Here is a 12,027-nt window from a genome sequence, read left to right as displayed (position 1 = left end):
ACGCAGAGACCCCTACTGTCCTGCTTGCTAGGTTAGTGCTGTTAAGCTGCCTATTTGTTTTAGTCTGAAGGATACTTATAATCTGTGTGCCTGTCTCTCACATAAGAGCATCTCTTTGATAACTCACACATAAGAACATGCTCCCACTAAGGATCATAATTAATATAACACAGTACTCCCTCTCCTATGGTGTCGCATGCTACCCATCCAAAACTGTGCATTAGCGCCCCACACAGTGGTTATGAATCGCTATGTAAATCCGGCAGTACAATACACCCAATAAACTCTGCACATGAATCTGGTACAACAGAAAACAGGCACCAGGAGAGCACGTTTACCTACACACGAAGAGGCACAGCAATCTCTGCAGTAGTGCTAGCATTTTTTATACCCAATGCGGTGCTCAACACATACAGTGGAAGCTTTCTTACTAAACTTGGAACTGTTACATTATAGCTGTGGCAATGAATGCTTCAGTCGGGCACTGGACACAACACGCCAACATATCTGTGTGTGCTTCCCTGCTTGCATGCTGCCATGCACTGGGGCATACACAACAATCTGGCAGTGATGTATCAAGAGTCTTCACAAGAGTAACTGAAGTTGGAGCGGTATCTGTATCTTTAACATCAAGACGCCCGCGGGCAGGAGTTTGCGTTTGATAAATTTCTCATTCATTCATCCATGAGGTGGGCCCCATACCCGCCCCCACGTCACACCCCCCCCCTCATGCCACCTGATTTTTCCAAAGCTGACTCCGCCTATGCAGCAGCATATGCAGTTGACCCAGCATGGTGTGCTCCAGCAGTATCATGGGCCTCTCATCAGTAGTGCTGGCGTGGATAACAGGGAGTCTGCCGGGGGCTACAGTGTTGTGAACCAAATGCCTAGAAGGACGTTTGCAGACAACAAACTGGAGCCTCCAACTCTCACCCACTAGTGGCTATGCAAGACCCCACAACCTCAGAGTCCAAACTCTCTTTATGCACATGTCAAAGACAATCATAAAAGATAAACATAAAAGAATTCATAAAAACATATATATATAACAATCAATAGCAGCGATAGGAAAATACATTAACTTGAGATCAAGACTCTTCCGGTAAAACACAGCTGCCTTAAGAAAACTGCTCACTGTAAAACAGACGTCACTACTTGTCAATGATTGTAGAAACATAAGGAGGACTCTGCATTGTTTAAAATTGTACCATTTAAAAAGAGATTATAGATAACGTATCCCAAAAGGTTTATACAATGTGCAAAATATCATAAAGTGCAATAAAGATTGTTTGGAGACATTGTTACAGCCTGGCACGTTTTCTTTCAGTTAAACAGCCATGATGACCCTGCAGAAAACACAACATATGACCCACAACCTATTCTCAGGGCAACCAAGAAGCTGTTCATTTCCCACAAGTGACCACAGAAATGTCACTACTTGATTGAGATCCCAGACTCCAACAAATCACCTCACGACTCCAACAGCCCATCATCATGCTGTCCATTGCTGCAGCAGCAATTCCGCCTTTTGACATGCTCTCTGCTCTCTCCCTCACTGCTGCTCGTTGGCAGTCTTGGGTCGCAAGATTTGAAATTTACCTCGCTTCGATGAACGAAACTGATGACACAATGAAACGCACCATTCTCTACTTCGCAGGAGATGAAGTCTACAAGATGTTTCTCAGCCTGCCTGACACAGGCAGAGATAATGACTATGATGCAAAACTTTAAGCAATTAACGGTCAGTTCAGTTCCCAAGGGAATACAAATTATGAATGCCTCATATTGTGCCAAACCAAACAAGGGCCAAAAGAAGCTAATGACATTTTCTACACCCACCTCCGTGTGATTGCCAGCATGTGTGGGTTGAAGGACACGGAAGAGGAGATCAGGGTAAAACTCATTCAGAGGTGCTACTCAGATCAATTCTGAAGAAACATCTTAAGGCAAAACAAAATGCTATTGAAATAGTGTTAGCCCTTGCTAGATCGTAGGAACTATCTGAAGTGCGAGCAATCCACATCAAAGCATTGCTGCCCACCAAACCATCAAAGTTGAGCCCCCTAACACAACTACCAAACCTAGTGGGGCAATGAGAAAGATCTAGGCAAGAAAAGTCTGTAAAACCTCACGTGACTGTGGCAAGCCTACCACTAAGGCAGTCCTTACAGTGTCAAAGGAAATTCCGATGCAACCTGTGGCAAAGCAAACTATTTTGGCAAGGTCTGCCACACCCGGAAAAACCCCAAGCACCAGCTAAATGAACTGCAAATGAAAACGGTAAAACAGATTGAGTTTAAACCTGATCACCATCATCCCAAAGACAACAATAGTGAGTGAAAATATGAAGAGGAGCATGTCCACCACATCTCCACAATCCGTAACGGAGGGAGGTCCAAGCATCGATCACAACCTGGATGATACCTGAACATTCAGGGGTGTCAATTCAACTGCCTCATTGATACCAGTGCCACAGTGTATCACAGCCAAGTGAGGCCATAAAGGACTACAACCTCTACCCCCTCTCATTGGCACGAATACCAAGGTTAATCCATACAGTAGCCATTAGACATAGCTGACATCTTCCGCACCAAAGTATCACATGACTCTCTATCACTGCACAGTTCTTTGTGACAGGCAGGGTGGGGCCACTCTGCCACCCACTCCTACCATTCAATGTCAGAGTATAAGTGGAAAGAGAGCTCAATGCCCTGAAGGCAGCAGAGATGATTGAGAAAGTAGAAGCTCCGACTCTATGGGTCTCCCCTGTTGACATTGCCTGAAAACCAAAACAGCTAGGAGAAGTAAGAAATATGCATAGACATGAGGCTGCCTAATGAAGCCATCAAAAGAGAATGCCATTTAACACTGACAGTGGATGACATTGTGGCCAAAGCCAATGGATCCAAGTAGTTCTCCAAGATTGATCTTAGGTGCTGCTACCACCAGCTTAATATCCACAGAGTATCACACTATATCACAACCTTCTCCATGCATGTGGGACTTGTACATTACTGATGCCTCAACTTTGGGATCTTCAGTGCAGCTGAAGTCTTCCAGCAGTGCATTTGAGAGGTTTTAGCTGGACTACCGGTGGTGCTCATCATGAGTGATGACATTCTCCTGCACGCCAAACACATAGAAGAACACAACCGTCGCCTGAGGGCCCTTTTGACCAGTATTGAAGACAGTGGGTTGACCTTGCACTGAGGCAAATGTGAGTTCCTGAAACAGAGCATTGACTTCTTTGGCTACTGCTTGGCTGCTGAGGGAATAGTCTATGACCCGAAGAAAGTGCATGATTTCAAAGCAGCAACTGCCCCTCAAAAACATCTCGGAGATACTGAGCTTCCTAGCCATGGTGAAGTACTGTGGACAGTTAATTCCCAAACCTTACCATCCTCACCATGCCTCTACAAGACCGTGGAATACAGAAACACCTTGGGCCTGGACACCTGAATAACAAGAGGCCTTCCATAACATGAAGGAAGCTTTATCTGCGAGTACCACAATGAGGTACAATGAACCCAAACATCTCCACTGAGCTTCTTGTTGATGCCAGTCCTGCTATGCTTGGTGTTCTCTTGATACAGTGAGCCGGGGGCATGGTAGCTTATGCCAGCCAGGCTCTAACCAATGGAATTTCATGCCACCCAGCATGGACCTCAGAACCCTAGATGCACCCTGTGAAAAGGAGAGAAAGAAACAAATAAATCATTGGATTAGCCGTTGAAGAAAGTCCAAGAACAGAGACATAAAGGTTGGTGACCATGAGTTGCTGAGAGACGAAAAACTGGTAGAAAGTTCAAGCCTCCCAGAGCAGGAAACTTTCAATTAGTCTAGGTTGCCAACACAGGGCTCTGTATTTAGGGCTTGAAGGAGTGGGATGTCTTTCCGTTCCTTTCACCACCTCACTGATATGAGGAGCAGAGCGGAGATCTGCACCGAGGTCCTTTACTCGCTGAGATCTTGTTTGTGGCAATCCCGGCTGTGAAGGCCATTTGATCAGATGATATTCAGGTGTAGTGCCAATAATCACCGTTCTCGGCTATTGGTTGCTGTGCCACCTTCATAACTCGTTTATCCTTTGATAGAGATGGTTAAGGCATTTGGTTATGTTCGTCTGACTACCAGGGCGCTTCTCCAGGTGTATGTGAATCTAGGTATCATTTACATGCATTTTAAAATGCATCTCGTGCCCCTCGCACCTGAGCCAGCGGACTCACATAGACGATGGACACTGATGGGAACAGAAGGATGCACTGTAGTACTTTAAAAGTTGTAGTGCATGAGGATGAAAACGGAGATCTAATATGCATCTGTTGGCTAAAGTCAGTAAGGCAAGAATGGAACATTTTAAAAGTATCTTCTCACCCCGCGCCCGATTTTTCACCATTTCGAGGTGAATGGTGGGATCTAAGGTGTGTTGTAGGCCCCTGCGAGATCCACATGTATAACAGTGACCTGCTTGCCTTCATGACAGGTGGGTAGGAGTTCCTCACTAATATCTGATAACATGGTTTCAGTTCCACTTCTGAGTCAATTGTGGCATTTAAAAATGAAGACTGAGGTTTTGTTTCAAGTGTTTCAATGTTTCCGTGATGCTTCTTTCTGAGATCAGCTGGTATTTCACCAAGATTTGAGTGTCTGTAATGTGTTTCTTCAAAAAGGATATGAAGATGGCATGTTTGAGTGGGGTGGGAACAGCACCTGGTAAGCGTTCTCTGTCCATCTTCTCCAGGGACACGAAGGAAATAATGGGAATAATGTCATAAAGCGATTGCTTCCCTCTCACCTGAGTTGCCTCGGGCGTTCTCTCCAGATTTTCCAAGGGCACCAAGAAGAGATGAGCTAGGCATGGCAAGTCATAAAATGTCAGACTCCAGGCAATACTGTACTACTGAGGGCCCAGCTTTGCATGAAGAGGAATACAATCAGAGCCTTAGAGCACATTTGAGCTTCCTCTTTGCCCACAGAGCACTTATTATGTTAGGAAATTATGCTGATGATCAAACGACAGGCTGTTCAGGTGCTGCCGCATGCAGTCAGTTTACCGCTTAACCAGGTATCTTAGCCCCCGCCTGCTAAGCTCACTCTCTACCCTGCCCATACAACAGCGAACACCACCCCCCTTATCTTGGATGCCTTCAGAGGAGTAGCAATCTACCACATTTCTCTCTAGCATTTTGGCATTGAGTGACAGGGTGGAAACCACAAAAAAAGAAAAAAAAATGTCTTTAGAGAAGCCAAACCATAGCACAGCAAAGTAAACAAAAAAACTATGGGCACAAAAATCGAATCACCTGCAAGTGCACGGTGAGCCCACTCCCACATCTACATATCCATCATCTGTCGGTCTGAAACATTCAAGATGCACAGTAGAACGAGACCAACCTTTGCAAGAGCACAAGAGCCCCAAGCAATACAAGCAACTTGAGCCCATTGTCACCAGGTTGGGACGCCTGCCCTTTAGAGGTGCACACCCACTTTGGGACAAGTGGAAACCAAAACGTGCTTGTGCCCAGGTCCATGGTGGTGCTCCCTCATTCATTTTCTTTCTTTTTATTTTTCTCTTTGTTTCTTACAGAAGTGGAGGCAAGGGCGCTCGGGGAGGCAGTTGATGCCCAAACAAAATCGCAGGTGAGCTAAAGAAAAAAAATACTTCTTTGCGTGGTTCATCATTCTGATGTGCTGGATAGAAGCTTGCTCAGGTGATCCTGATGTTTTCGATAGTCTCCCTAGTCTATGCTTGTGAACAGTATAGATGCTCCTCTTGTCTGTGCTGAATTCATGATAGAATCACTCTCATCCTGTGCTTAAGTTCTACATAAATTCTCCCCTGGTCTCTCCTGATGTGCCTAGTAAAAGCTTTACCAGTCTGTGTAGATGCTGTGGATAAGAAGCTCCCTTAGCCTGTGTTTATGCACGGAATGATGGTTTGCTATTGCTTGGATGGCCTGTCCATCAAGGCAATGGTATTCCCTTGATGGTTTTATTGTGCCATGTGTGGTACCCATTAGGTTTGGGTGATCCAGTGGGCCTTTTGTTAGACTGCAGAGGCGACATAATGTGTAACTTATGCCTTTTTCATTTGTGTTTTATGCTTTTTGTTTTTGTTTTTTTGTTTTAGGAAGTACATTCTATTTGGATGCTTTAGCATTACATAAAGACACAGTGCTGCTCACTATTTCCTCTTGCATGTACATTTGTTTGACTTTCATATCATAATAGCATGTTTCCGGATTTTGGACAGCTCTTTGATTCATAATGTACTTTCTTAAAGATGTGTTAAAAATACTGTCCCTTTTTCAACAGTATCTACTATACAGTGTTTTCTGTGTAAGCTTTTAGGTTCACTACTTACAATGCAAACTTCATATTTTGTCTTCTTATCATAACACGTCTGTGAGTGTTCAGCATAACTCTGATTAGGTAATTTGTTCTTTAGAGGTCCCTACTCCCACCTTTCAAACTGTTATAGCCCAAAATGTTGCTTCCTAATGAGATTTTCATTTTGGGACAGTTAGGGGTATCGCGCAGAAAGTCACCCAACTAATACTAAATAGACACTCATACATAAAGCCAAGAATATGTCGAGCTGTGCCTGCCCACAGCAAAAGGACAGAATAGCAGTCCTACAGGCTGCGGTATTAATGCCTTAGAATTGTTATTTCAATTGCCCATTTATAACCAGGTACAAGAACTGTTTAGCCCCCTCGTCGACTAGCCTGCCCGCCAGGGCCGGTCCTAGGACTTGTGGGGCCCTAGGCGAAAGGGAAGATGTGAGGCCCCTCTAATTTGAATGTCACACCACAAGAATTTACATCATAGAAAACCAACATCACAGGACTATTGATCATCTTTGTCATTGCTGAAGAGACTTATGGACATATGTACAACCGAATGGAGAAGTAGAGCGTCAAGCAAACATTGTTAACACCACGCTTCTGCAATCTGAAAACGCAGGGCTGCACCATATTTTCAAGAATATGATGCAGCCCTGCGTTTCCCCTGCGCTGGCGCTAAATTAAGCTGCCTAACGCAAACGCAGGCACCCTTGCACCATAATGCAAGGGTGCCTGTGTTGAAGCGAATCTTGAAATGCTGTTTTGTAACTTCTATGTGTGTTGCTTAATGCAGCACACATTAAAGTTACAAAACAGCATTTTTCTAAAATGATTATTTATGTGCAGGAAGTGGGACCTTACTGCACATAAACTATCATAGGCAATTTGCTGTTTTTATGTGTGCTTCACAAGGGGAATAGGATTGGATAGCAAACCTTTAAATAAACAAAGCCTGGGGGGGAGGCAAGCGATCGATAGCAGAATAGTTTTGTGAGTTGCACCCTGGCTGTATAACTGCAGATCAGGAGTTTGAACCTATGCAAGGCACAATCGTCCTTCCTGGGCCCATTATATGAGAGTCATTAAATAGTATAATAGTAACTTCTTAGAAAGAGTGGAATGAAACACTATTATATGTAAGTGATAATTCAAATTACAGCTAAAAATTCCTTTGACACACCACCACATAGGTATTGTGCGTTTCACCACTGCGTTAATAACCAATGAGTTGTGTGCATCTTAACATGCTAAATATTCTAGGCAAAGGATCAGAATAACATCACTGTTACCAAGCATTGGCAAAGTCAATAGGTCTCGCCTATAAGAGCTATTGGCTTTGGCAATGTGTATGTGCCGTGTTGTACACCGGTGTGGCTGGTCTTCAGCATGGTTAAAAGTTAGTGGCACGGAGTAGCTTTGAGGGGAGTGGTAGGAGTAGAGTGTCATAGACTGGATTTGTTGGAGTAGAGTGTTGTTGAGTTGAGTAGGTGGAGTAGAGTGTCATACAGTTGAGTAGAGGGGAGTAGAGTTCAGTGGTAGCGAGTGTTGTAGAGTGCAGAGTCGTAGAACGGAGTGCTGTAGAATGGAATGGGGTGGAATCGGGTGGAGTGGGTTGGAGTGGATTGAGATAGTGAGTGAACTGGATTGAAGTAGATTGGGGTGGAGTGAGGTGGATTAATTTGTTTGGAGTGGGTGGATTGAAATGGGGTGAGGTGGATTGGATTGAGGTGGATTGGAGTAGGGTGAATTAAAGAAGTGTGTATTAGATTAGTTTGGGTGGATTGGATTGGATTGGATTGGGGTGTTTTGGTGTGGGGCGAATTGTTTTGGATTGAAGTGGGGCAGACTAGATTGGTGCAGATTGGAGTAGGGCAGATTGTTTTGAATTGGAGCTGATTGGAGTGGGGCAGATTGGAGTGGGGCAGATTGGAGTGGGGCAGATTGGAGTGGGGCAGATTGGAGTGGGGCAGATTGGAGTGGGGCAGATTGGAGTGGAGCTGATTGGAGTGGAGCTGATTGGAGTGGAGCTGATTGGAGTGGAGCTGATTGGAGTGGAGCTGATTGGAGTGGAGCTGATTGGAGTGGAGCTGATTGGAGTGGAGCTGATTGGAGTGGAGCTGATTGGAGTGGACTGGAGTGTGGCAGATAGCCTTGAGTTGAAGTAGGGCAGATTGTTTTGGGTTGGAGTGGAGCAAATTGTTTTGGATTGAGTGAGGCAGATTGTTGTGGGGAAGATTTTTTGGGATTGGATTGGAGTGGGGTGGATTGGATTTCAGTGGGATGGATTGGGTTGAGGTGAGTTGGATTGGAGTGGGGTAGATTGGATTGGGGTGGGGTGGGTTAGATTGGTGTGAGGTGGATTGGATTGGAGTAGGGTGGATTGTGGTGCATTGGAGTGAAGTGAATTAGGATTGAACGGATGGACTGGGGTGGGGCGGATTGGAGTGGGGCGGATTGGAGTGGGGCGGATTGGAGTGGGGCGGATTGGAGTGGGGCGGATTGGAGTGGGGCGGATTGGAGTGGGGCAGATTGTTTTGGATTGGATGGGGCAGACTAGAGTTGCGCAGATTGTTTTGGATTGGATGGGGCAGACTAGAGTTGCGCAGATTGTTTTGGATGGATGTGGCAGACTAGAGTTGCGCAGATTGTTTTGGATTGGATGGGGCAGATTGGAGTGGGGCAGATAGGAGTGGGGCAGATTGTTTTGAACTGGAGTAGGGCATATTGTTTTGGATTGGAGTGGGGCATATTGTTTTGGATTGGAGTGGGGCAGATTGTTTTGGATTGGAGTGGGGCAAATTGTTTTGGATTGAGTGGGGCAGATTGTTGTGGGGAAGATTTTTTGGGATTGGAGTGGGGTGGATTGGATTGCAGTGGGATGGATTGGGGAGGGGGTGGATTCGATTGAATGGGGTTGATGTGAGGTGGATTTGATTGGAGTGGGGTAGATTGGATTAGGGTGGGTTGGATTGCTGTGGGTTGGATTGGAGTGGGGTGAAATGTGATACATTGGAGTGAAGTGAATTAGGATGGAATGGGTGGACTGGGGTGTGGCGGATTGGAGTGTGGCAGATTGAAGTTATGTTATATATTTTTGTAAAGCCTGCAGCTGCCTCAGCGAACAGGCGTCCCGGCGCTGGTAGCAGTGTCAATAGAAAGGCAAGGGACTAAACCGAGGCAAACAGATAGGTTTTGGTGGCCTTGCAGACGGACGACAGGCAGTCCAGGCGATGGATCTGGGTAGGAAGAGAATTCCACAGTTAAGCTGCTAGACACCGAAAGGACCGTCCCCCAGCTCGGAGGCACTTCACTCGAGGAACCGTAGCCAAATATTGCTCAGCCGAGCGTGACTGGCAGGTGGGTACATACGGTACGGATTGGAGTGTGGCGGATTGGAGTAGGGTGAATTAAAGAAGGGTGTATTAGATTAGTTTGGGTAGATTGGATTGTGGTGGAATGGATTGGGCAGTTTTGGTGTGGGGCGAATTGTTTGGGATTGGAGTGGGGCAGACTAGATTGGTGCAGATTGGAGTGGGGCATATTGTTTTGAATTGGAGCTGATTGGAGTGGGGCAGATTGGAGTGGAGCTGATTGGAGTGGGGCACATTGTTTTCGACTGGAGTGTGGCAGATAGCTTCGAGTTGAAGTGGGGCAGATTGTTTTGGGTTGGAGTGAGACAAATTGTTTTGGATTGAGTGAGGCAGATTGTTGTGGGGAAGATTTTTTAGGATTGGAGGGGGGTGGATTGGATTGCAGTGGGATGGATTGGGGAAGAGGTGGATTGGATTGGGTTGAGGTGAGGTGGATTGGATAGGAGTGGGATAGATTGGATTGGGGTGGGTTGGATTGGTGTGGGTTGGATTGGATTGGAGTAGGGTGGATTGTGGTTCATTGGAGTGAAGTGAATTAGGATTGAATGGGTGGACTGGGGTAAGGTGGATTGGAGCGGGGCAGATTGGAGCGGGGCGGATTGGAGCGGGGCGGATTGGAGCGGGGCGGATTGGCGCGGGGCGGATTGGAGTGGGGCGGATTGTTTTGGATGGAGTGGCGCAGATTGATTTGGATGGAGTGGCGCAGATTGATTTGGATGGAGTGGTGCAGATTGTTTTGGATGGAGTGGCGCAGATTGTTTTGGATGGAGTGGCGCAGACTAGAGTTGTGCAGATTGTTTTGGATTGGATGGGGCAAACTAGAGTTGTGCAGATTGTTTTGGATTGGATGGGGCAGGCTAGAGTTGTGCAGATTGTTTTGGATTGGATGGGGCATACTGGAGTGGTGCAGACTGGAGTGGGGCACATTGTGTTGGACTGGAGTGGGGCAAATTGTTGTGGGGAAGATTTTTGGGGATTGGAGTGAGGTGGATTGGATTGCAGTGGGATGGATTGGGGAGGGGGTGGATTGGATTGGGGTGAGGTGAGGTGGATTTGATTGGAGTGGGGTAGATTGGATTAAGGTGGGTTGGATTGCTGTGGGGTGGATTGGATTTAAATGGGGTGCATTGTAGTACATTGGAGTGAAGTGACTTAGGATGGAATGGGTGGAGCATGGGAGTGTGGAGCATGGGAGTGTGGAGCATGGGAGTGTGGAGCATGGGAGTGTGGAGCATGGGAGTGTGGAGCATGGGAGTGTGGAGGATGGGAGTGTGGAGGATGGGAGTGTGGAGGATGGGAGTGTGGAGGATGGGAGTGTGGAGGATGGGAGTGTGGCAGATGGCAGTGTGGCGGATGGCAGTGTGGCGGATTGTTTTGGATTGGATGGGGCAGATTGGTTTGGATTGGATGGGGCAGATGGCGGATGGGAGTGTGGCGGATTGTTTTGGATTGGATGAGTCAGATTGGTTTGGATTGGATGGGGCAGATTGGTTTGGATTGAAGTGGGGCAAATTGTTTTGGATTGAAGTGGGGCAAAGTTTTGGATTGAAGTGGGGCAAATTGTTTTGGGGCAGATTTTTTGTGATTGGAGTGGGGTGGATTGGATTGCAATTGAACGGATTGGGAGGGGTGGATTGGGTTGAGGTGAGGTGGATTGGATTGGGGTGGGTTATATTGGAGTCAGGTGGATTGTGGTTGAATGGAGGGTGTGAATTGGGGTGGAGTGAGGGGACTGGGGTAAGGCAGATTGGAGTGGGGCTGAATGGAGCGGAGCTGAATGGAGCGGAGCAGATTTTTGGGGATGGAGTGGGGCAGATTAGAGTGGCGCATGTTGTTTTGGATTGGAGTGGGGAAGATTGTTTTGGACTAGAGTGGGAGGATTGGAATGTGGTGGAGTCGATGTGTATGGATTGGTCTGGGGTGGATTGGATTAAGTGGGGTGGATTTGTGTGTGGTGAGGTGGATTGGCATGGATTAGCGTGGATTGGAGTAATGCGGATTGGAGTGGTGTGCATTGGGGTGTACTGCATGATTATGTGTTAAAACATAATTTCAGAAAATACACATAAGAAAGAAACAATGTAGCTTTGCAATACAATAATCCTCATCTTTTTAGAACAGCGCCCCCAAGCAAAAAGAAAACTTGAGTGCTAAGTAATCAAAGACTTGGCAAAATAAAATAAACTTAACTCACAGGTTTTCCGCACCTAGCTGCATTTACCAGACAGCCCTCTGAGTTTATCACTGGTGAGCTGGGCTGGGCAGCAAACATGCTAGTCCCTCTGTGTAAGAAAATCTAGTGATCCAAC

The 12,027-nt window shown here is 46.4% G+C and overlaps 1 protein-coding gene across 9 annotated transcripts in view; it reads left to right on the top strand.

Annotated features, from left to right (window-relative positions):
• Positions 1-12,027, top strand: part of RGS14 (regulator of G protein signaling 14) — a 334,003-nt gene that overhangs the window by 308,588 nt on the left and 13,388 nt on the right. For all 9 annotated transcript variants that reach the window (XM_085618347.1, XM_085618346.1, XM_085618353.1 and 6 more), the window contains one exon: positions 5,588-5,640. In XM_085618347.1, coding sequence (XP_085474473.1) covers positions 5,588-5,640 — 53 coding nt within the window. The remainder of the gene's footprint in view (positions 1-5,587; positions 5,641-12,027) is intronic.

Source organism: Triturus cristatus, chromosome 7 (genome assembly GCF_964204655.1).
Source record: "Triturus cristatus chromosome 7, aTriCri1.1, whole genome shotgun sequence".
NCBI classification, from domain to species: domain Eukaryota; kingdom Metazoa; phylum Chordata; class Amphibia; order Caudata; family Salamandridae; genus Triturus; species Triturus cristatus.
This window is presented reverse-complemented; position numbering and strand designations above follow the sequence as displayed.